This window comes from Chiroxiphia lanceolata, chromosome 3 (genome assembly GCF_009829145.1).
Source record: "Chiroxiphia lanceolata isolate bChiLan1 chromosome 3, bChiLan1.pri, whole genome shotgun sequence".
Lineage (NCBI taxonomy): Eukaryota > Metazoa > Chordata > Aves > Passeriformes > Pipridae > Chiroxiphia > Chiroxiphia lanceolata.
In genome coordinates this window covers 32420126-32445525 of record NC_045639.1, presented here as the reverse complement: position 1 = coordinate 32445525, position 25400 = coordinate 32420126, and the positions used below count along the sequence as shown (strand labels likewise).

The window sequence follows — 25400 nt, the reverse complement described above, 5'->3', positions numbered from 1 at the left end:
ACCCCAGCAGCAGAAAAAATTGAGTATAGTACAAATATTGTTCTTCTGCTACTGGATCAGGGTTGCTGCTTTATTTGTACTTATAAAGAACTGCAGGCTATTCAACTCAAGTGCTGTCAGGTAGGTGTTCAGCTCATGTGCAGTTTCCTTCTCTTTTCTGTCCCAGATCACTCTTGCTTTAGGTGCAAGAAATGTCTTGCTGAATGTTTGTGCAGTTCCTTTCTTATGACAGCTGAGTCTGATTTTCTTTAACTTGTAGCTTAATGCAAAAACAGGGCACAAAGCTGGGGTTTTTTTCTCCTAGTGCCTCAATTTCTTTACTTATGGAGTGGAAATTGTTCCTACCTCCTTCATTGCATATAGTTATGGTGAGCATGAATCCTAGAATTGGTGTGGGGCCACATAACCTTATAATTGCACAAGCTACCAGTGTGAATCTGAGACTCAAGACCAAAGAGTTTATTGCAAAAATGTGCCTGCAGCCCTTTGAGAGTTGAAGTGTAAATCTTGTAAAATAGAAAACGTGGAAGTGTGATTCCCCTAGCAACTCCACTCTTCTGTGTACCTACAATCCATGTTGCCAGGTGATTGGGTTTCAAAACAGCTCTTTCAAAAAAAAAAACCCCAACTTACAACTCTGGTTGATTTCAGGGCTGCTGATGGTACTCCACAGAAATGACAGCTCACCACATTGTTCAGAGTTGTGTCACAATTTAGTTTCTGAAGGCCAGTGAGGGATTTAGTTCCCTGCAGGGGGCTCTGAAAGGATTCTTGCTATTGTCCTTCTGTGCTGAACATGGAAAACTTGGACTGAAGTGGAAGTTAGTTCTGTACATGGTAGCTCAGAGGCAGCAGTAGAAGGTGGCCCTAAGGAGAGGATGATGATTGCATTGCTGACAGGGATGTGAGGAAGACTGTGGTAAGCTCAAAGAGACCAGACTGAAAAAGCAGGTAGAGATGAAAGAGTACCAGAAGAATGAAGACAAATCTAGTCTTGATATTCAGGAGGAAGTTTTCAAATAGTTTTGAATAAGGAATGGAAAAAACACTAGTAATTTTAGAATTGTTGAAATTTAATTTTGACAAGTACGTTTCCTGGGGAAATGCTGTAGGAGCTGTAGGAACTGAGGAGATGAGCGGTGATTTTAGTGTGGATTTATAGCATGTTAAGTCTGTGATCCCAGACTTGGTTTGTGTGTGTGCTTACCCCACAGTTAGCAAGTAAACTTCATTTTTTGGTGGAAGAGGGTCAGTAGTAAGACCATGCCTGGGGGCAGTTAGATAACTGTACTCTAACCCCACGTTCCAGTTTGCTGAGATAAACTGACGGTGAGCCATACCCTTAGGAATGAGCAAGTGGGGAACATTGTCTTCCCGGAACTGCTCCAGGTGTGTTGGACATCAGTAAGCAAAAGCTGTGTGGGCGTATGGAAAGCAGGGTACAGCACAAGTATTTGTGATCACTCTTCCTATCTTGCTTGGGGAAAGTAGAGAAAATATTATGTTATGCTGGTCCGAACACTGTTACGATGTTTATTTGGCATAGGATTAATAAAACTTTCAAGACACATAAATGTCAATACCTTTAGTACCTTAATATACCTTGTGAGGTGTAGTTAGCTTATTTTGATTCTGAGAGAGAGGTGTCACACTGTCGTGATTTTGGTTTTTTGTGGGGTTTTTTGAAGAAAAAAAAACTAAACACAAAATCCAGAAAAACACACTTTGGAAGTAGAAAGGGGCAAAAAAGGGTTAATTTCAATATCGGTAAGGATTTTGCCATTGCAGGGAAATTATACTGATTTAACTTAATCAGATTAGAAACAGCTGTGATTATATTAGTGCAGCATTCTTGTATAGGCATCCTTAATTTAGTTTGTGTCTTGTATCTATCTATTTAACTTGTTTCAATGTAAAGTGCTCTTAAACTGAATTAAGAACATTTGCCCAGGAGCGTTATACTGTTTTATGTTATTTTCTAAGTCAATTTAATTTAGTACAATGTATATGTAGACAAGACCTTGGGGAAAAAGCTGATCCTTTTTATTACTTGCTGAACAGTCTGTCATGTTTGGCTGCAGCCATGTGATCATGGAATGAAAGAGCCTGTTGTGGTCCATGTTGGTGGAGGATGGGCAAACTGATCATTGCGAACATTTGTACAACTTGGTCATTCTTATCTATAAGCGTTTGATTGAAGTAGATCACTCCTCCTTATAAATTAGGCTTTTTCCTGTCCAGAACAGATGTGAGACCCCTGAGATGTTAAGTTTCCTCCTTGGCTGACCAATAAAAGTGGCTGCAGACTTGGTTAGTGTGCTGTTTAGACAGCAAAAGCAACATCTTAAAACTTTTAACAAATTTTTATTTGTTAATTAATCCAAAAGATTCAGATGACTGAGCAAGTTTGAGCTGGACTTTTCTACAGCTAAGCAGAGCTTGAAATAAATTTTACCCAATTTTGATTCTGTTCACTGATTCTGTCTCCCCCCAGTATGTGCTGCCTGCTAGATGTGTTGACTTACATCCATACAAAACTTATGGCAGAGGAAGGAGTACCGCAGATGTCAGTTCTCTTGCTTGTTGAAAAGGATAAATCTAGTCAATACATCTTGTGTTTTCTGCTTATGGGTAAAGGCTCTATGGGAACAAAACTGGCACGTGAATTACTCTGCAAGAGTGATAACATTTCAGCATAAAGCTGGCTGCTGTAAACAGCTGGTTTATTTTTTTACGTTTGCTTTTGTCAGCACCTGCAAGCATCAGGACTGGACTTAACGCCTCCTGAACACTGCAGATGCTCTGTAGGCTAGGTCACTGCAGAAACTTGTCCATCTGTCCTCTGTAAATAATGCAAATAATATGCTCTGCTCCATTGTCCTGCTGTGTAGATACTGCATAGTGTGTTAGCCATCTGTGCATCTCTGAGACTCGTAGACAGAGGGGATGTTTTAGAGAGCAGATTGAGGGAAGCACATAGTTAAATGCTCCAGTAATGGAGTATTCTCTGGCATTACTATGTCTCTGCTAGAGGGACAACTTGGTGACATTCAGTCCCTGGCACTGAAGAGCTGGAGACTGTAGTTTTCCCAGAACTTCTGAACCAAAGGCTGAAACAAGAGGAGTGGTGATATTAATTGCTGGGATTTGTGTGAGACTTAGGGAATACTTAGAGGGGCTGAGAGTCTGCCTCTTAGTGGTTGAAAAATTCAAGCTGTTTTTATCTTGTCCTTATTAAATGCGTTTTGATTTTATGCTCTAGGAAGGTAATGTATGATTTTTCCCCTTTTCTTCCTCTCCTGCACAGCGCAGGAGATGACAGAGATCTGGGAAGGGAATTCCTGCATGTTGATTTTCTACAGAAATCTACCTCTTTCACTTTTCTTCAAATGTTTACTTGTAGCCATTCCCTTGTTTGTGCTTGAGAAAGTTTTAGGCCATGACTCCCAAATTTACCTCATGTGATCTATCAGCTTTTTGCCAGATACATGTTGTTAGGGCATCAAGATTTGCTTTTTCTTTAAATATCTGAGCAATATACTGCAGAATTCTTCCCATGGAAGATCTTAAAAGAAAGAACACAGTTACAAAGACAGAGTGGGGAAGGAGATAAAACCCAGAGCACAAAGATGAAGAGACTCCGAAAGCTTGTAGCCTAAACTACCTTGTGAAGTTGAAAGGATCACTGAACAAACTAAAGAGATCAAGCTAACAGGATCACTGAACAAATTTAACAGCCTTCTGGTATGTCAGCGTTTCTGAATGAGAAGTTGTCATTAGCCCTCAACGTAGCTGTCCCTGCTAAAGGTAACTTGGTAAATGACCTTTTGCTGAGCTGGTTCTTGTACAATTTCAGGTGTAGCCCCTAAAGATGTTTCTATGCTTTTATATGCATTAGAAAGCTAGTGTTCATTTCCTGGTCAAAATCTCCCCGGGGTATTTTTATTCTCCATTAACATTCCTTCTGGGGATTGAATTTGGGTCCTTTGCTTCCTGCCCTGTTCCTGTTCAGATGTTAATCAGCTGTTGCATTCTATTCCAGTTACGTGTTAGCAATGTTAGTGTTTCTTGGGCAATGTTGACCTGTCCTGGCTTTTATAAAAGGGTTAGAAAAGCTAAGCTGCTCTTACCTTAGCAAAGAGTAGATCATAAAATGCATAGTTAAGGGTATGGAGTGCAGTTGAATTAGGGGGACTGAGATCTTTGGATTGTGGAAGGAGGGAACAGGACTGTAAGAAAAGTGTGATTCCGATAACTTTTAAGAGAATTCTGGATGGTGCAATGGATATGACAGATACATGATATGTCCTGTGGTATTTCCATTCAACAAGAACTATGTACAAGCGGAGTCCAGGGATTTCATTTTCTTTGGAAATGTTAGGTGTTAAGTAGAGCTTGTTACATAGACTGTTGTTCAATAGCTAGCCTGATCCCTTTTTCCTGTTAGCTCTTGGAATTGTTCCCATGCAGGCAACAGAGGTTTCTGCCTAACAGTCAAGGTTAATTGGTATGGAAAAGAAGGAATGAGCAATAATCCTTCTGAAACTCAATTTTAATCCAAGAGTCACTATAATGCTATTACTCAGATCTGAATCGTGAGCACTAACATATAAGCAGAACTGTGATGTGAGTCTCTGCAGTAGGAGCTGTCATCCTTTTCTTTTAAAATGAGCTTCAAAGAAGCCAGCAGCAAAATGGATCTGAACATTCTTTTGAGATGCCTTCTCTGAATGAAAAGATCTCTCTTTTTAGATGTTAAAGTGCCCTTTGATAACCTTACAGTCCTTTCCCGTTGTACCCAACACCAGCAATCTACAGATGCTTTTTTTTTAACTTCACAAAGCTTGCTTTTCTGTCCTGGAGAGACATCCCTTGATGCAGTTATTGCATCATCCATCTCATGGATTAGTTGTCTTGGTCAGGCTTACTGCAGTAGCTTCTCACAAAGTCTGGCTTGAGATTGTGAAAGCTACGGTTGCCTTTATCCATCAGCACAGGAAGATAGCTGGACAAGTCTCTCTTGCTTCTGCTTCTCCTGATGCTGGTGAGGAGATATTGTTGTCTCCTAAACCAGGCTGTGCCAGTATTCTGTATTGGATATGCATGCAGAGTATAGGTTGGCCCACAGAGTGTGAAAATTCTGGGTTAATTCTGGTGATCAGATATGTGGCACAGGACATTTGGGTTTTTTTACTTGTGGGTATTGCACTTGCAGGTTTTTGAAGTACACTGACTGTGATAGCCGCTACAGAATCTTTCTGTAGTGTTGCATTAGAAACAAATGCAATTGTGTTATGAAATGTATTTTCTCAGTCATACAAGTTTACCCATCTGAATAAAAAGCAAAGTTAAAGAAATGCTGCTTGTAAGAGGAAAAGGCTGGAAAGATGATGCAGTACCTGACATAAGGAACATTCTCATAATCACCATATTTCTGTTGAGGAAGTGAGACTGCTGCTTATAAGGTCAGAAAAGGCGACAGAAGAGAAGGTGATGATGAGGAAAACCCTGCAAGTCCTGCAAGTCCTCTGCCTCTTTGCAGAGAATGTTCACAGCTGCTGCAACAGCAACCAGGCAGAAGCTGTGTGCATACTAAAACCAAAGTTAAGTATTAGCTACCTCAGGCTTCAAGGGATTTGCCAAATATCAGGAAGACAGTAGGTGCCTGAAAATGTTGCCTTTTTTTTTTCTTGTTCTTTCCCTTTTTGTCCAAAGCATTCCTTTTTGGACCTTTTTTTCTCTGCTGTGAAACTCTTTCTTGTTACTGGAGACAAAATGATGCTCATGGGCAGTGTTGTGGTTTTGTATGCATGCCAAGTGGCTGCTTATTCTGTGCAGGGCCCACAGAACTGTCTCAAGCAATTCTGTGCTGGATGACATCTGTTTCTGGTGTGCGGTAAAGGTTTTTCCATTCTCAGATCACACAGAGAACGTAGCTACTCTGCAAGTGGATTTTACACTGAGGGATGCTTTCTGGTAAAAACAACTGGAGTCAAGCTTTTATGCTGCCTCTGCAGCTGCACTCTGCTGCTGTGTTGTGGTGTAATCCCAGCTGGCAACTAAGTACCATACAGCTGCTTGGTCACTCTCCCCCCCGGCTCCCAGTGGGATGGGGAGGAGAACTGGAAAAAAGTAAAACTTGTAGGTTGAGATTAGAACAGTTTAATAATTGAAAAAAAGGAAAATATAGTATTAATTGTAATGGAGAGAGGACTAAAACCCAAGAAGAACAATGCAATTGCTCACCACCCGCTGACCAATGTCCAGCCTGTCCCTGAGCAGTGATCAGCCCCTCCCAGCCAACTCCTCCCAGTTTATGTTCTGAGCATGACGCCATATGGTATGGAATATTCCTTTGGCTAATTCAGGTCAGCTGTCCTGACTGTGCTTCCTCACAGCTTTTTGTGTACCTCCTCACTGGCAGAGTGTGAGAAATTGAAAAGTCCTTGAGTTAGTGTAAGCACTGCTTAGTAGCAACTAAAACATCAGTATGTTATCAACATTATTCTCATCCCAAATCTAAAATGCAGCACTGTACCAGCTACCAGGAAGAAAATTAACTTTATCCCAGCTGAAACGAGGACACACTGTCACTGCACTCCATCACTGTGAAGAGGAAAGAGGCTGTGCATGTTTTGTCTTTGTGAGGGGGTGGAGGAATCCTTAGCTCTTTGCATTAACAAAGCAAAATGTTAAGTTTACACTGCAGTTTTCTGACCCTTAGTGTGTTCGTGTGTGTCTGCCTGGAAGATGTGACTAATGTTCATGCTGGTCATTGTGAGCCTTGTAGCCCTCAATGAGCCATTCCAGTGAAGCTGAAACTGCCAGTGAGCTTAGAAATCAGACTGGAACTACAGTAGGGAAGTAGTAGGTAAGCTAGAAGAGTAGAATTGGAGCTACTGCAGGCAATAGACTGCTAGGAAAAGGACTGTAAATGCTAAGGAGCGTTACTGATGAGAGGTGGAAAAGACAGATAAAAGGAACCAGGAGGTTGAATTTCATCTTGTATTACAGTGCTAATTAGAATAGCTGAAGAGCTGCCTCCTGCTGTAGCTCCAGGCTAAAATTGAGCTTCTGCAGGGTAGTCATAATGTGGACTTGACAGCAACCTCCTTCAGAGAGAGGCTTGTGGATAGCATGATGAGCAGAATTGGTGCCTTCTTCTATTTATGGATATTACCTATATCCATTTCTGCTTTGGAGCACAAGGTCCATCTGTTCTGCAGAGAATATCTGCTCCACTCTGAACAGAGGTGTGGTGAATTGAACCACTGCAGGATTCTCTCTCTGTGGTAGCAAGGGATACTCAGGTATTGTAGGCAAGGAGGTCTTTACTGTGCTGTTCAGTGCAGGGATATCTGCAGAACAAAATTAGATTGGTGTGGCAGAGTGACTGGAGCAGAATGACAGGCCAGATTCTTGGTGTTGGATGGGAATGCAGGTGGGAAAGCAGGGACCCCTGGAGCCATCTAGAAAAAACATCTGCGTTTCCAAGGTCAGTCACTGGTCTGCACAAGTATCCTGCTCAGTGGAGAGACTTTTCCTTTCTGGGATACAGTGAAGATATTGGGCTTTTACTGTGGAGGGACCTGGCATTAGATAGCAGCCTGATGGTGCAGCAGTTTTGCTGTTGACTCGTGCCCTGGCACCTGGCTGTGGGTTGCTCTGCGCATGCCTGGTTGTTTTCATGTTTTGTGCTATAGGTGACTGACACCAAGTTTCCTTTCTCATGTTTCAGGAGCTGTTGGCCAGATGCTGCTGGATGCTAACAGGGGAAAGCTGACTTGGAGGCAAGCGACCAGAAATGTTTGGACACGTCGTCACTTTGCATCTGTAAGTCCTTGTTTGAGGGAAAGTTGCCTGGAGGCACTGTGAGTTTTTAAGTCTTTGGAAATTCTCAGATCATGAGGGTAGGTTTCAAATCCAGTTATCTTTTCCAAGTAAGTGGGAATGAGATAGCAGGTAGCATAGTTGCTGCCTCTGGGGTAGGAACCAGGACAGTCCTGTTTTAGCCTGAGGAACTGTGTGCTGAGAGACAGGGAGGCCTTTGGCATGTTTGTTCAGAGCACAGCTGCAATGGAAACATGGGTGCAGCTGTTCCTGGAAGCCTCTGTTTGTCTGCCAGCCCATGTGGCTGGTGGTTATGCCTCAGTGCTGCTGGGAGTTGGTGGAAAAGCAGATTGAAACTATGCTGGCCCGGTCCTTCCTGGAGGTTCACGTTCTCCCTCTCCTTTTTCCCCCCCATACTTTACAGTTTGCCCCACAGAGCAGTTATACTGTTGTGAAGCTGTTTTACCCTGTGCTAGTTGAGACCCGACTCTAGCATTATAGTAAGGAAAGGGGCCAGACAGCTTGTTGGGACAAGGCCAGCACTTGGGCACCTCTTCAGTTTGTTTTGGCAGAGCTTGAGTTTGCGTGGTCCTGGTTGCCTGCCCGTTCCATTCACCTTCGATCTGACTTTCCCTGTGTGTGTACAACTGCTCCACACCCTGCGCTCCTGTCCCGCCTCCCAGGGCTTGGTGTCATTGACAAGGGAAAAGTAGCACAGCAGAAATGCACCACAGAAAGGAGGGCTTCACTGCAATCTCTTTCATGTCAGTGGCAGAGTGGTGGCCACAGAGCTATATTTTTGCAGCTGGCTCCCAGATTAACCCAGTTCTCTTCTTGTATTGGTTGGTACCTGTCATGGTTTGATTCCAGCTTGCAACTAAGCACCACACAACTGTTCACTCACTGCTCACCCCTCAGTGCAGTGTGGAGAGAATGGGGGAAAAAGTAAAACTTGTGGGTTGAGATACAGACAGTTTAATAGGACAGAAAAGGAAGGGATAATAATGAAAGAATTAGAGTGTTCAAAACAAGGGATGCACGATGCAATTGCTCACCACCTGCTGACCAATGCCCAGCCGGTTCCCAAGCAGTGGCCCTTGCCAGCTTTTCCTCTTGTTTATATACTGAGCATATGCTCAGTATGCTGACACCATATGCTATGGAATATCCCTTTGGACAGTGGGGGTCAGCTGTCCTGGCTGTGTCCCCTCCCACTTTCTTGTGCCTTGCAGCCTACTCACTGGTGGGGTGGTGTGAGAAGCTGAAAAATCCTTTCCTTACTGTAAACACTGCTTAGCAACATCTAAAACATCAGTGTGTTATCAACATTGTTCTTATCCCAAATCCAAAGCACAGCACTGTTCTAGCTACTAGGAAGAAAAATAACTCTATCCTTCACAAAACCAGTACAGTACCCAAAACCAGTACATGTACCCAAAGCAGGGGCTTTGAACAGAGAAGAAGGTTGTTCCTGAACTTGTATTGTGTCCCTGGTGGCCTGGGTAAGATTTTACAGAAGCCTATTAGCAGCAAGGTAGGGTTTGATATGCTTGATGGAAGTCAGAGGGTAGCTTACCTTCCTCTAGTAGAGGTGTGGGTTACCACAGCTGTAGGCATGAGGACGTACTGTTTGGCTTAAACAAGAGTGTAATAATTGCCAGCTCATTTGTGAGTGGGAAGCACTGACTTTAGAGGATGAGTGAGGTAACTGTTAGCATTACCAAACTTCTGTACTGAAGGCTTCACAGTTAGCATCCCTCTGCAGTGGTGGGGAAGATCAGCTGGGAGGGGGTCCCATTCTATAGGAGATTTGGTTAGTCCTTCCTGGAACCAGGTTTCCTTGAAGCTATTGCTTCATGCCTTTTGAGTCTGTGTGGTCCCAGTTGCCTGAGTGCCTTGAACATGTCCTTGCCAGGTGCCTTTCCAGCTCATGCTGGGCTATGTGGCCAATTATTCTAAGTTCATTTTCTTTACTTTCAGAAGATCCGATGTGGATTTGGATAGGTACCTGAGTGAGGTGGCCATCTAGTTGTCCTTGGTTATAAATATTCCCTATTCCTTACATATTTCAAAGGTTTTTTTGTGGTGGATGCTAAGCTATTTGTTTCTCTTCTTCAGGGCATCTGAGTGAGTGTCCCTGCTTCATGCGGCTTCAAATTTGAGCCCAGGCTGGTAAGTGCTCACGTCCTTAAGAACTAGAGAAATGATTGTGATTTCAGCTTGGGATATTCCCATGCACATCTGCTGTCCCTAGCTTGTAGGGAATTGACAGAAGGGTTCCCTAGTTAACCTCTTTGATAATGGGGTGTTTACAAACCTGCTTCTAGTCAGGTTTTCAGCATTTCTCTTTGAAAGAAATGTCTTCCCAGCAAATCAGACTATCTGTTTTCCTTGGGGATGCAGTGAAATGTGATTCAGTATGCTGGATGTGATTTTTCTAAAGTATTAGAGACTTAATACTAAACTAATACTAAACCATGACAGGTACCCATCAGTACAAGAAGAGAATTGGGTTACTCTGGGAGCCAGCTGCAAGAGTGTAGCTCTGTGGCCACCACTCTGCCACTGACATGAAAGAGACTGCAGTAAAGCCCTTCTTTCTGTGGTGCACTTCTGCTGTGCTACTTTTCCCTTGTCAATGGCACCAAAACTGAGCCTGTTCAGGAGAAGGGACCTTGAGGGAATACCTGCAGCAAGGGGAAGTTTTCCAGCGTTTTTATGGGGGAGGTTTACAGGTTAGTCCTAGGAAGTTGTTTGTGTTTGTGGAAAGGTGTGAGAAACTTTTGCGAGCTTTTATTTATGGCAGGGTGAAGGACAGTTTGCGCATGTCCTTGTGAAGTGTAAAGCCTGTTATGGCTTGGAGCCAATCTGTGCTTGGTGCAGCCACCTCACACTTGCCAGTCCTCTCAGGGGACTCAGTCTGAGTGTCAACAAGATGCAGCTAGGTGAGAGTGGTTAAGAATTGGAGAGAATTCTTGGGGCTCCATTTAGACTCTTAACATGTAAAACCCCACTATCCAAAACACAAGTGACGTCTCATAGGTCACTGGCCCAGTGGTATCCATTGACTCCAAGTATGTGACTGGGAGTTGCATGGCCCTGCTTATAGAAGAGGGGAGAGAGTGTGATCTGAGTTGATGCGGGTCCTGCACTTCGAAGTGCTGCAGGTCAGGTGCTGAGGATTGCAGAGATGCTAGGCTTGATCAGTGTTAGGATCCTGCAGGGGAAAGGGGAATGAGAATTGGGCATTTACTCCACATATCGGGCAACTATGAATGATGGCATATGTTGTCATCAAGGAAAGGCTCTGCAGCGTCTACTTGGCATCTCTGAGACTTCTTGTGTACAATAGGGTAGTTGAAATTCTGACTGCTTGTAGGGAAGTCTTCCTGCCCACTACTGCAGAAGCTGGAAAGAAAGGTGTTTCTTCCGTGTGTACAAGATAGCTGCTTTTCGTCTACCCTGTTTTTTGCTCTTATACTGCTCCTGTGGCTGAAGAGTCCTGCCCAGCATGGCTGGGGTAAAGGGATTAATCTTCTCACTAGTGGTACTGCTGCACGTCTATATACTATGCACTTATGCACTCTAAGGATGGTGAGGCACTGGAACAGGTTGCCTAGAGAGGTTGTGGACTCCCCATCCCTGGAGGTATTCGAGGCCAGGCTGGATGCGGCTCTGAGTAACTTGGTCTCATGGCAGGTTCCCTGCCCATGGCAAGGGGTTGGAAGAAGATGATCTTTGAGGTCCCTTCCAACCCAGGCCGTTCTATGGTTCTGTGTTGCAAAATCTGGCCCTAGGAACTAACATCAATGACATTGTTCCCTAATTTGATGCCACCTCTGACTTGGGGGTTATCTTTGTCTTTTCTGAAAGAGTGAGCAGTTCTGTGGTACCTCTTTCTGACAAGTCTCCTATGGTCTGCTGCACTGGGACTCCAGTGTAAACCAAAAAGTTCTGGGTTTGGGCTCTTTAATGGCTGAAGTATCCTCCCACATAGTCCCTGCTGACAGTGACAGGACGTGATCAATAACTCCTGCTCCAGCTGTCACTGCTGCCTGTGAGGCTTGCAGTTTCCATATTGAAAAAGGCCTTTCCTAAAGAGCCTAATCAATATGCTGCTGTGAGGTCTGTTCTCATTTGCTATATATAATCCGGACACACACAAACTACGTGAGTGAGCGTGTGTAGAGGGGGGGAGAGGATGTGCCAGTCCTCTGCTCTCACTGGCTGGGAGAAGGACACAGCTACCTCTTACTTTGTTCCCTCTCCTGCAGCTGCTGCTCAAGGCTTGTGGCTACATCCTTTCCCTGCTCTATTAGCACTCTGCATGGGGACGTGCTCTGGGACTCCAGGGGAGCTGAATTCCTGCTGGGTCACTCATAGGGCTCGATGGAGCACCCGTGACTCTCTCTTCTGTGCACTTTCTGCTGTTGGTAGGTAACCCGCTTTCAGAGCCACGCAGGTGGGAGGATGTCGAGCACAGCTCCGTCAAAGAAGCCTTACCGCAAGGCGCCCCCGCAGCATCGCGAAATCCGCCATGAGGTACCCATCATTCGTGACGACCAGGACGGAGTGATCTTGGCTGAGCAGAGTCAGGTAACAACTTGCCGGGTGACAAAGGGCTTAACACCATTGCACCAGCAAACAGGGTTTAGTTACACCGAGGCAGGCCAGCTCGAGCAGGCAGAGGGGTTTGAGGTTTGCAACCTGAACTTCTCCTCATCGTGGTCCCTCGAGTCCAGCAGTGAGAAGGAAGTGGCAGGGTGCAGAGCAGAGTTGAACATCAAGAGCCAGACTGTCTCGCCAGCACTTCCACGTAGTGGGAAGATGGGGCAGCGAAGCGGGAAGCGGTGCCCAAACCGCAGCCGTGGGCGCCGCAGCAAATTTGTGAGCCGTAGCATGGAGACAGTGCTGGTGTCTGGAGACGAAAGACACCGTCCCACTTGCTCTTTCAAGAGCAGAAGCCTGGAACGCTCACTTATATTTAAAGAGCCTCCTGAAGTCCTGACTCCGAGGAAGTTTCGTGTCTCATCTACACACCTGCCTCTCAAAGGGATCCTGAAGCAGACCAACATGACAGGCTCATGTCCTGAGAGCTTATGCAAGTCCTGCTCAGTAGAGACACTTTGCCGTGGCCATGGCTCACGCAAGTACAGTGATCCTCAGCTCTGCCTCAGCCCTGGGGAGAAGCGCTCCCTGGAGCACAGCAGCAGCAGTGCCGCTGACTCTGTCAAGCGCAGGGAGAAGATCACAGAGGAAAAACTGCAGTTCTCCAAATTCCTGGATGAGATTACCAAGCGGGTGCTGAGTCCCAACCGCTTGCGCTCACTGGGAGAGACTAGGGGAACAGCACAAGACCAGAACTCTCCCCTTTTTCCCAGAAGCTCCGTGCCAGAAGGCCAAGGGGAAGGTCACCTGCAAGGGGTCAAAACCAAGCATGCAACTGAAAGATCCCCCTGCCCAAGCAGAAGAAAAACAGAAAAGAAATGTGAGGGACTGGGAATGGCTTCGGGCCTGAGAAAGTGTGCTGAGGAAGCTGGGAGAGTTACCAGACTAAGAAAGAAACCTGTCCTTGGGAGGAAGGACAGTAAGGGAAAACTTTCCTTGGAGAGAAGGGTAGTAGATCTGTGTCAGTATGAGCTGCAGCAGCTGGCAGACCTGGGGCTGGCAGGGACATCCTCTGGGCAGCAGCATTCACTATCTTCATGGAAAATCAGTGCAGAGGGCAGAAGGGATGAAAGCAGTCCCTGTTCACGGCTATTACAGCCACACCATCAGTGTGCTAAGCTTGGGCAGAAGCGTGCAGTGGAGCCGAACTACCCAGAGAAAGGATCCTGCTCCACTCCAACACACTGGAGTCGGGAGGAGGGGCCTACCCCATCTAGATCCTCCCCTTCATTCAACCTGGCACTAAACAAGGTAGGTGCCAGGGTCACCGGCTTGCAGACAGGGGTCTCACGGAGGCCAAAGCCCCCACCTGGATTTCATCTAGTCTGTAATACCACTGGGGAAAGTGAGAGCAGGCCCCCAGACCTCATGTTGTGGGTGCTTAATGACCAGAAGCTGCTCTCTAGTGGGGGTGCCACTCATGGCTCTGCTACCGGTTGGGTATATCTTCCTGGGTGTAACCAGCTTCCCTTTAGCCCCAGGAGTTAACGAAAGTAGAAACTGGCGCTGTTCTCACCACTGCAGACTTCCCAGGTGTTTGCTGGTTGAAGGCCCTTTAGGCTCTGGGGCAGTGGGCGTGTGCAGGAGGCAGGCAGCTCTGTTGTCAGGAGGGGCTGGGATGCTCCTGGTGCTTCGTGTGTGCCCTATGCCTGGTATCATGGGGTACTGGATGTTGGCTATTCCAGGTCATGGATTAGAGAGTGCAAAGGAAGAGAAAATAGCTGAGCCACGTGGTCTTGTCACTGCTCTGTGTCTCCTTTTTCTGCAGGATCCTGCTCCAGCCATCTCTGGGGATCTTGCCCATAACGTTAATTTCTTTTACAGGCTTTTCTGACCTTTGGTGTTTCTTCTGCTGTCCTAGAATAGTTACGGTGGCTGGTTTCAGGTCTGCAGAAAGAAACCTTTTTCACAGCACAGTCTGGGTGGTGTAAATGGTAGCCACATTTTTCAGCTCCCAAATGATTTTCTCTCGTGCTTTTTGTGGGTCTTCAAGGGCCCCACAAGTGATTGCTGTGGTGAAAATTTAATCCTGTGTATGCTGGCCTGGGAGATTCCTGCTACCCACTAACTGTGGATGTGGAGGAAGCTGAAACACCAGCTAAGGTGATGATTTTACAAGAGATGCTGAGATTACACTCTGGGAGGGTAGACTTACCTAACTTGTATGGTGGTTTCTAGTCCGGCTCTTCTGCCCTGAACCAAAACACACAGTCTGTTTTGGTATCATACGTCTGAGCGATGTGTGTACAGATCCTTGTAGCCTAGTATGACCTGTCAGAGCAGGTGAGGAGTTACAGATAGGGTCTAGCAACCAAGACTGCCCTTTAGGATAGCGTGAAAGACCAACTCCTCATCTGAAATAATCTCACAGCTGTTTTCTTCCCTGTGCAGGAACCCTTGACGGATGCAGAAAGGATGAAGTAAGTGTCCCGGTCCCTCTTTATGCCTGTCATACTGCAACTGTGTGGGTGCTGATTCCTCATATCCTGTCTGTGCCACCTGCACAGCGAAGCTGACTGGATCTGTGGGCTCCTTTCAGATCTTCAGTCATCTTGGGGCCCTGTGGGCAGAGCTTTGGTCTGTGCCTTACCAAGCTCTGCCTTGCATGTCCGTCTCCCTGGAGGAGGAGGAGGAGGGAACACAGACCTCAGTGCAGGTGCAGGCAGAGGAGTTGGTGGGTGTGAAAGAAAGGTAGATGAAGTCTTTAATACAGGTGGAGATAGGAGTGCATTTTTTAATCCTTGTTGTTGTCCCGGTGTAAGCCACCAGAAGCAGTATGCAGAAGCCTGCTGCTGACTGAGGTGAGAACTGAGCCCTTTGCTGGTGGTGCTGTGGGACATAAACAGCTGCTAGCACTGAGCTCCAGGCGATAGTGAGGAGAAAGCTTGCACTGCCAGAGAGAAACTGTGCTTCTGGGTTTCTCCAAGCAGCTGAGCACGAAGGAATGAAAAACAACAGGAAATACTTCTGACCAGCAGACATGTCCTGGCTGGGGAGGAATGGAGCAGTTTGTGTTGCAGTGGGGTTGACCAGCTGTGGTCACATCTGTAAATGCACCCCACCACCTCTGCTTCCAGGTTTAAGGCTGTATGGAGTCCTCTTTCCACCATGTATTAAAGGTGTGAGGGATTTTGGTTCAGGAGTGGAGAAGATGATTTTGCTCTTCTTGCTTTTAACTCTTCTAACCTGGACTGGGATAAATTATTGAGTGGTTTTCATTCATCAGTGAGGGACACTGGAGCTGCACAGCTCATCTGTCTAGTGGGCTTTATCCAAGCACTGTAACCTGAGAGGGAGCTGGGAGCCATGGCTGACCAGGTGGCATGTGCTTCTTTGCCCCTGCTCCAAGAGAGTTTGAGTGTCTCTTGACAGAGATGCAGCTCTTGCTTCATGTGCTGGAGTCTCCTGACAGTTCAGTTCCTGACTTCTCAGAGCCCCTGTGCGGGGCATTGGGCCCTAGTGCAGAGCAGTGGGGTGGGGTTGCTGGTGTGGAGTACCCCTTGTGCAACTCAGTGATACCTTGTTCCTATTCCTGCCCCAGGCTACTGCAGCACGAGAATGAGGAGCTTCGTCGACGGCTGACATATGTGACGAACAAAATGGAGGCGATGGAGAGGGAACTGGAGTCAGGTCAGGACTACCTGGAGATGGAACTGGGCCAGAACCGTGAGGAACTGGAGAAATTCAAGGACAAATTCCGTAGGTATGAAAAGGAGAACAAAAAAGGGGCAGAGTTAGAGATCCTTCCACTGAGGACTCCCTCAGCTAGTGTGAGCAGGCTATGCCCTGTGGTGTAAATCAAAAGCATGCTGCATCCTCCAAGATGTGCACCTCCAGACTGTAAGGGGGGAGCTAAAGGCTCCACAGCCATTATTTTCTCCAGGATACGGTGTAGGAATGCTGCCAGCATGAGAGGCTGACAACAGGGAATTCTTCATCTATTCCATGTAAGGCAGGATCCAGCTTGGATGGTTAACCCACATGTGCAAAAGAAGCCACTGATGGCTGCAAGAAAGTACATCACTGCTTTACTTGAAAAGTACCTCAGTTAAAAATCAGTACCAATCACTGGTCATGTGCTTAGATATGACATAGTTCAGAGGAGTCCTCCAAAGTAATTTACATCCTCTCCTGCAAGATCCTTTCACCCAGCCAGCTTCATCTTGCCTCCAGTAACTTGGGGTCTGGAAGCCCTTGTGTGCTAGAGGTAAGGCATAGCTAGTATGCCTGGTTGTCTTAGCAGCAACCTTTATGGAGTTTTGGAGCTGATGGTTTGTTTGGCAGCTATGAAGGTGACTTGACCAGGTGCCTGTGATCCATTCCCATGCTTACAATCTTGTTTCTGTAGGTTGCAGAACAGCTACACTGCTTCCCAGAGAACCAATCAAGATCTGGAGGAGAAGCTGCATGCCCTGGTAAGTGCCCTATTAAGTCACTATGGCAATCAGGTGGAAGAGACCTGTTTGTTGGAAGCAGATGGGGGAAAGGGGCCCTGTCTTTACCCAGCAGATGTGGCAATGGGTGAGGGATGAGATTCAAGCTGTGACCATCTACTCCCCATTCTAGCTGGTGTCATGAACTGTTTTCTTGATTTACTGAGCCCCTACTTGGTTGTGCACGTGAGCTTTGGTTCCTCACAACATAACTGCATGGTATTCCGTCATGTTGCTTCAGTCCGTCTCAAAATGCCAGGGATGTGTCAGCCAGTCTTGGGGTGGTCATCCTGGGAGGACGGGGGCAGTCAGAGCAGAGCCAATGTGCGTGTATGTCTGTTGTGTGCATTCATAACACTCATGGCTGTTTCTTTTCTCTCCCTCCCCCTCTCTCTCTCTTTCTCCTCCCCACGCTGCCGCTGGCACACGCTGGGCGCACTCGCCTCTCAGGCCTCTCTCAGCCAAAGCTGGATTTTTGCAGTTGCGTCTTTTCGTTTGTGTGTTTTTTCTTTTTCCTCTTTACCTGTCTCAGCCTGTTAGTTTCATTGTCAGTCCCACATATACCATCCCAGATGAAGGGGCCCCAGCCCTCGTCCAGCCAAGGGCTCACCTGGTATCCAGCAGCTGCCCACAGATGCAGCAGGTCCTAGCTTGCAGTGCTCCATCTTAAGAGTGTTTGACTCTGAGCCAGCTGGAGCATGGCGTGTTGGGAAGTGGTGCCCATAAGCTGCGGCACTGCACAAGATGTGGATGGCTGTGAGCCTCGTTTGCTCCCTTTCCTTCCCCTTCTGGGCTGTGAGCAGGCAAGTCAAATAGCCGAGATGGTGATTGCCTCTGTGTAGCCCAGGGTGAGATTTCTTTGGTTCTAGCACGTGAATTTCTAGGGTTAATATTCATTACTCAATTATTTACTGTGCTGGTGCCTGAAGAGACTGCACATTCAGGAAGTATTTCCTCTCCTACCCCCTTGCGTGTCATTGTGCTGTATCCCTGACACATAGCTGGGCCCTGGTGGCCACAGCCTCACAGCACCCCTGGCCAGTTTGGAAGAACTTCTTGAGACAGTGATGGCTTGGAGCTGTTGCCCCTCTTTGCTGTTACATCTGGGTCTCTATCTGCTCTGTACCTGAACTGTTAGGAAGTCTAAAGAGGCCAGGTTGCCTGCTTTAGTTGAACTCCAGATGGTGCTACACAGGTCCTTTTAGTTGCTCTTTACTAGACCAAGGCTTAAACTCTTTCAAGATGGTGCCTTCCTCCTGCAAAAAAAGCCTTTTTGTCCATTCAGCATTGATGGCTGGATCTTTTTGGGCAGTATTCTTGTTCTGCTGCCTCAAGGAAGATGGCTGGGTATCGCAAGCTCAGAGGTCTTTGCTATGAGTGGCAGGTTAGGATTGATTGCACAAAACCATTAGCTTTCTACCAGGCACCATGGGAACCAGGACAGAGGGGAAACACGCTAGTGCTGCAAGAAGAGATACTGCATTAAGGAGGTTCAAACTCAACCTTGTTGTCTCTGTAGCTAGCAGAATGGCTGGTTCCATTTGGCCTTTGGAATCCCTTCCCTTTGAAGAGGGTTTTCTCCCTTATCTGTCTGTCTGGAAGTTTTTTGTGTCCCAGCTGCACATGTCATTGTGCTATGCTTGGACTGAGGTGGGTGGTGAAGCCAGGTTCTTCTGTGCTAGGGAGTTTTACACCTGGTGTTCTTGCATCCCAGATTAAAAAGGCAGAAATGGACCGCAAGACGCTGGACTGGGAGATTGTAGAGCTCACTAATAAATTGCTTGATGCCAAAACCACCATCAATAAGCTGGAGGAACTCAATGTAAGTGTCAGTCTGCAAATGGCTGTGGAAGTGTGTGAGGCGGGGGCTTTTCCTTTGTTCAAAGTCATCAGTGGAAAGGAGCACGTGAATTACTCCAGTGTGTATGAAAGTGTGGGAGCTGTACACAACAGTAGGGAGGCAAACAGAAAAGGGTCTGAGGGGTTGAGCAGGAAAGAACTCATCTTCAGGTTTGATGTATTTGCTCTTTTGAGCTTAGAGTTTGACCTGAGTCTAGCTTGAACCAATGGAGCTGAGAGGGAGATGGTGCCTTTTCTACACCATTAATAATAAAGAAGTTTCTGGATCCAGTGCTTGATTCTTTTAACTGCTCTCAACTCCCTCCAGTCTGTCTGCATCATCAGGCATGGCTGAGAGCTGTGGGATGGGATAGCAAATCTGGTGGGACTTTTGGAGTTTATTAAAATCCTCAGAGGGAGAGGGGGTTGATAGCTGATACTCAGACAGAGTATATGGTGGGAGCAAGGACTGGAGCTGAAAAGGACACCTTGGCTGAGTTGTAAGAAAATACACAGGGGTGTGGGGAGGGGGAAATGACAGGTGCCCTCAGGAGCAATTCATCAGATGTCTCCTCTGGCTTCTGTTCAAGCAGCATCTGGTCAGGTGGGACCTTTTTGAATAAGAGATCAGACTAGTCTAACACTGTTGCACACCTGTGCCCTCTCTTGCAGGAACGCTATCGACAGGACTGTAACCTTGCAGTACAGCTGCTCAAGTGTAACAAGTCTCACTTCAGGAACCACAAGTTTGCCGATGTGAGTAGCAATCCTGCTGAGGTGGGGTTAAGAAGGGCTGCATCTTACTTTCTCCAGCTTTCTCCACAGGGCTGCTGGCTTCTCATCGTCAGCCTCAGAGGTGGGGGGAGGCTTCTGTTCCCACTCCCACTGAGAAGGCAGCACAGACCTTCTGCCAGCTCCTCTTTCATGACAGCTCCATTTCACAGTTCAGCCAGGAGCTGTTATAAAAAGCACAATAACCTTGAATTTGATATCCTGCTGGGTGTGTGCTGGGAGCTGGCAGGAGGACAGATCTCTCTCTTACCCTGCTCCATCCTTTTCCCTTCCTCACCTGGCCACATGGAAGGGCCTCATAAGGAGTCAAGCAGCAGTAGTCTGGCATGGCTTCGCTTATTTCCCTGAGGAGAAATGTGTGAGGCAGCATTCAGGGTGTCTTCTAGGCCTTCTGAATAGAAGTTCATGCCAACTTATACTCCCCCTTGTGGGAGGGGACGGTATCGGGGAGGGGAGTTCAGCTCATCCTGCCCTCAGGATGAGCAAAGATGCGGTTTAGGTCTTCCACGTTAGTAGCATCACTTTGGTTGAAAGTACCATTCAAGCCCTTACTCTCGCTCTCTCCTTGCCACACCTCTAGTCTCTGTCCCTTCTTGTGTTCCTCTCAGCAAAACCACATGCATGTCTTTTTTAACTTAGCAGGTGACCAATATGTCACCCTCCCCCATTGTGTCTCAGATTAGCACTCTTGAGGTCAGTGTGTATCAGTTACTGCTGGGGTAACCTTGACCTCTTTCCCAGCTGTCTCTCCTCTCTGGAGCTTTGAATTCTGCACCCCAGAGTGCTGTGTCCCATGTGACTGCCACTGGAGGGGGTTTGGTGCTGAGCAGCTGTGCAGACAGCCTGCCTCACAGCCAGCTGTTGTCATGCAGTGTGCCCTGTGTCCTGGGCTTTGGATGCAGTTTCCTTCTGGCTGTGATGGGACAGACCTTGCTATGCCACTGAGTGGCTTGGGGACCTCTGCTCTCCAGTTGATGCTGTGCATGCATGTGGTGACCAAGGTGAGGGCAGCTTGGCAGGGTGATGGGGAAAGCAGTAGTGCCCATTTTCAGGACAAGGGGTGGTGCTTACACCCTGGCAAGGCCCCAGTCTTGCAACTTCGGTAATAACCCCACATTTGCCTCTCTGAAATGGAGAGAGCAAGGAAGTGGGGTGACATGGTGGAGTTGGTTGGAACAAGGGAAGGCATCGATCCTGGTCTGCAGGCAGGCTGCCAGGGCAGCATGGCTGCAATTACGCATTCAGGGAGCACTGTGGATCCCAGCACTGGGGGCTGTAGAGTCACTGCAGTGCAACCACCGGCTGATTTTCCACAGATCAATAGACTCCTTCCTACCATGCACTGGCTGGGCCTTGTCTCTGCTCACAGGCATGTGGGACTGAGCCCATGTGCCATCTTTTCTTGTTCTGTTTGCCAAGTGGGGACTGTGAACCACAACCTAGAAGCATGACTGGTGTGACAGCTAGAGAGCCTTGGCAGTCCCTCATGGGGCAGGTTTGCTTTGAAAAGAGATAGCTTTCTCAAGGCAAGGTAGGTAAATGTTAGGGTCAAGATAAGGAGTACAAAGTATACCTGAAGGTTGGTTGGAAAAGGGAGATTATTTGGAACTAAATGGCTTGCATGGGAGCCCCCTTCTAATGTCTTTTTCCTTTTCCCTAGCTTCCTTATGAGCTGCAGGATATGGTCAATAAGCATTTGCACAGCACTCAGGAGTCTGCAGGCACTGGTCAAGAGGCAGCCCACACCTTGGCACCATCTGATGTTGTGCCCACCTCAGTCATCGCCAGAGTCTTGGAGAAACCAGAATCTCTGGTTCTGAATTCAGCCAAGTCTAGCAGTGGCAGCTGTCCCATGGCGGAGGATGTCTTTGTGCATGTGGACATGAGCGGAGCCCCTCCTGATGCCTCCAACAGCTCAGGGCAGACGGGAAAGGAGGGAGGAGATGCGGGGAAACAGCAGAATGGTGGCTGCAAGCCACAGAGTAGCATGGAAAGTGCGCCTGAGGATGTGCCTGCCTTTGAGAAGTTGAGCCCATACCCTACTCCCTCACCTCCCCATCCTATGTACCCAGGGCGCAAAGTGATTGAGTTCTCTGAGGACAAGGTAAGGATCCCAAAGAACAGCCCCCTGCCCAACTGCACGTATGCTACGCGCCAGGCCATCTCCCTCAGCCTGGTACAGAGTGAAGACGAGAGCTGCGACAGGCACCGGACACTCCCCAGCAGCCCTGCTTCAGAGGGGCACCGTTCAGCCTCCAGCTGTTCCTGTCAGCAGTCCCCCAAAGCAGCCAGAGCTCACGGATCTTCCCAGAGCAGCCCATTCAGCAGCCCTCCCCAGATCCCGAGCGCCTTTGCCAGCTCTGCCAGCTCTGAGGAGGACCTGCTGGCCAACTGGCAGCGTATGTTTGTGGACAAGGCACCCCCCACCTCAGAGCGAGTGCTGATGAACCGCACTGCTTTCAGCCGTGACACAGCCCCTGAGCTCCAGAAAAGGTTCAGCCGCTCTATGCAGGAGCTGGGAAGGGCAGCCTCGGCTTACTCAGATGGTGAGGAGTCTGCACAGAGCTGCAGCTGGACCGTGAGCCGGGACTCGAGTGTGGACACAGACAGCACTGAGTCCAGAGCCCGCAGGAGCCATTTCTCCTCAGACTATGGTACAGATTTCTCCCAGGATGAAGCCCAGAAGCTGTTGCATGAAAGCGGTGGAGGCAGTGCTGAGCCTGAAAGCCTCTCACCAGAGAAGCACAAGGACTATGTGGACCTTGGCTTGCCTGAGAGCCCAGCTGAGGAAAGAGAAATACTGCTCCAGGGAAACAAGGAGAGCAACCAAGGAAGTGCCCAAGAGGAAAGTGGAGAAGGCAGGGTCAAGCCTCCCTTCGGTCGGATGCACCGCAGCCCCAAGAGAATGGGGGTCCACCACTTACATCGCAAGGACAGTCTGACGCAGGCCCAGGAGCAGGGCAACCTTCTCAGCTGAGGCAGAGCAAGAAGCAGCCACACGCTGCAGAGCTGTGGGATGCCTCCATCAGTCCACCTGAGGGAGAAACCTCCCTTAGTACCCTCCTCCCAGAGGGAGCCTGCTCTGAAATTTTATATTTATTCTCTTCCTTTTGCTACCTGGAAGAGCTGAGGTTCCCCTTCCCTGGCACCTCAGACCCACAGTACTAGCACATGCAGTGTGCAAAAGCACACCCACTGCCCCGACATGCTCACAGCTCTCTCCACAGCCTCACACTGGTGCCTGTACCAGAGCTAGTTCTTGGTACCCCTCCTCCTGGTGCCTGTGCCTCTTTACACCCTCATCCTCCTTCCCCCTTCCCACTCAGGTACCTGAGGCCCTGGGTGCTCTTGTGCTGGTTGCCCACAGCTGCTCTGCTCTCTTTTTTCTTGTGCCAACAGGGCAGACTGCCTGTGTGGTGGCGTCTGATTCCTCGGGAGTCCCAGGAGCCATGAGTGGGGCACAAGGACTCTCCCAGCGGATGGCTGTGTGCCATGGGGATGTGCTGGGATTGCTGGTATCTCATTTTTCTGTTGGGTTTTCTTTTTCCCCAGCTGCCCATGGGGTTGTTCTCCAGAATCTGCCTCTACGGATTTCCAGCATTGGGCTCAGCACCTGGTCCCCACAGAGGCAACGCATGGGTGCTGCCTGCTGAGGTGGTTCGGGGAGGCATTGCCTGCTGGGCCCTGGGGTTTGTGTTTGTGTGTCTCCTCCCTCACACCTCTTCCCCTGCTCTCTGTGCTGTTGTTTTGTTTGAACGGTGCTGATGCTTTGCTCTTGGGTGGGCTTCTTTCTTCTTTCCAAGCCTTTGGTTTTGGGGTGTATTGTTTTTTCGTTCTCCCCACCCCGCATAAACAGACACAGCCGTTGGCAGCCGGTCTGATGCCTGCGTTGAGGGTGTGTTGAGGAGGCTCAGCTATCAGAGCTGCGCTTCCCTCTGATCCTGGCCTCCAGCCTGTAGAAACCCCTCCAGACTCAAGAACAAGGTCTTGCCCCAGGCAAGCAAGGCGTGAAGGATGGTACCGGCTTTTCTGGGCAGGGCTTGGTGCAGGGCCAGCAGGGATGCGAGGGCAGCATGCTGAGGAGCTGCTCCCTGTAGATGCACTACCTCATGGCTCAGCAGTAGCCCTCTGCCAGGGTCTCCTTGCACGCCCCCTTCTCTGGGGGGCTCCAGGCTGGCTCTGGTGCCTCTCTGGAGCCTTCCCTTCTGAGTGGGGCTCTCTGTGTGTTTTTCCTAGCGTAGTGTGATATTGTGTGACTTTTCTTCTCAGTCTTCTGTGCTCAGTGTCTGCTTGGGGGGGAGGGAAGGGGAGAGGTCTGTAGATGTAGGTATTTTTTTGAGGGCTTACAGAGCCCAGGCCTCCTGTTTTAATTTTGTCCTGTGCTCTTGTCTTTCTGGTGTTTCTTGGCTCCCCTGGGAGTGCGAGGCAGAGAACAGCCCAGTTCCCTGCACCACACCCCCTTCAAACCCCACCGTCTGCCCTCAGTCTGCTATCTGGTTTTTGAGTTGGGTTTGTGTTGTCCTCCCACCCTACACAATGAGGGCTCTTCACTGGGCTGGAGGAGAGCACCCCGGTCTCCATGAGGGAGCTTCTGTTCGTATGCTTACATCCAGATGTATAGCCAAGAGCTGCCTGGGGGCCCTGCTCCTTTCCCCAAACCCTGTCTCTGCAAAGGGCTTGCAGCTTGCAGCTGGGGCCAGCCAGGGCTTCAGCTCAAGCCTGGAGGCTCCAGGGCCAGTGAAAGGGAGCTGCAGGCCTCTCTGGCAGTTATGTAGGTTGCTTTGTGTACCCTGCCTAGAGCTGCTGCCTACACACTCACCTTGTTTCCTGCCACCCTCTGGTGGTGAGGTGGGACTAGGTATTTCACTGCAGTATTTTGCTTGGTCCCTGTGCAGACAGGCTGGTGCTGAGAGCGGGAGCCTCCTCTGAGCCTGCGGTGTTCATCTCCCCTGTCCCAGTCATGGTGGCAGGGTCCTTGTATTTGCTGTCATCAGCTGCTCCACTGCTGCATTTCTTCTGTTCTGCAGCTTTGCTGAGAGTTTGAACCTGCAGCAGCTGCCAGATCCTGCCTCATGGATGTCACCTGGGGTTGGATGCTCACTGAGCGAGCTCTGGCTCTGAGGCTGCTGGTGGCCTGCAGTGGGGGAGGCATTGCCCCTCAGGGCTCAGCCCCATCTCCCCTGAATCCTGGCATGCTGGTCAGGGGACAAAAACCTCTCTTGCTGAGGCAGCTGGTGCTGATGGTGCTGGGCAGAGCCAGCCTCCCTCTGCTTTTGGTCAAGGTAGACTGAAAAGCAGAACAGTGGAGGGGTGGCAAAAGAGTGCCCAGAACCTCACCAGACAGTTGTGCTTTGCAGCATTAGGCTGCTGGCAGAGGTTGAGAGGAAGCGGTGGCCTCAAGGAGCAGAGCCTTCTCCCCTTGGGCACGGTGCCCTCTGCATTCCTGCCCACCTCCAGCAGTATTGGCTCTGGGGCCTTGAGCTCATCCCACTTCCAGTGTCCCAACTCCAGACTGTTAATCTGTATCTAATGTGTTTTTTTCTGAGATTTTCAAACTGATGTATATTTTAAGACCAGAAATAAACTATTTTAAAAGTAGATGGCAATGGCTGTAGTGTTCTTGATGCTGCTTAAAACCTGGACTGAGCATGTGAAGGAGCAGAGCTGCTCAGGGTACAGTGTCCCAAGTTTGTTGAACTGTGTGTGCCACCTGTTAGCTCTCAGAGAGACAGTGATCCTGTGACCTGTAAGCAACCTCAGTGTTACTGGTAAGATTCTGCCTACCCCGTTTCAAGTATTTTGCTAGCTGTCCTGGCTGTGTCTTGGCAGACTCTCCAC

The 25400-nt window shown here is 48.5% G+C and overlaps 1 protein-coding gene across 9 annotated transcripts in view; it reads left to right on the top strand.

Moving 5' to 3' along the window:
- Positions 1-25160, top strand: part of TJAP1 (tight junction associated protein 1) — a 40755-nt gene extending 15595 nt beyond the window's left edge. For 6 of the 9 annotated variants that reach the window (XM_032682125.1, XM_032682123.1, XM_032682126.1 and 3 more), the window contains 8 exons: positions 7739-7833; positions 12268-12426; positions 14890-14918; positions 16040-16201; positions 16847-16913; positions 18646-18753; positions 19443-19526; positions 21223-25160. In XM_032682125.1, coding sequence (XP_032538016.1) covers positions 7753-7833; positions 12268-12426; positions 14890-14918; positions 16040-16201; positions 16847-16913; positions 18646-18753; positions 19443-19526; positions 21223-22539 — 2007 coding nt within the window. In that variant the 5' untranslated portion in view covers positions 7739-7752 and the 3' untranslated portion in view covers positions 22540-25160. Of the gene's footprint in view, positions 1-7738; positions 7834-9948; positions 10003-12267; positions 12427-14889; positions 14919-16039; positions 16202-16846; positions 16914-17381; positions 17412-18645; positions 18754-19442; positions 19527-21222 lie in introns of those variants that run through there. The other 3 variants (XM_032682129.1, XM_032682131.1, XM_032682130.1) reach the window with 3 other exon arrangements.
- Positions 25161-25400: the final 240 nt, after the last annotated feature.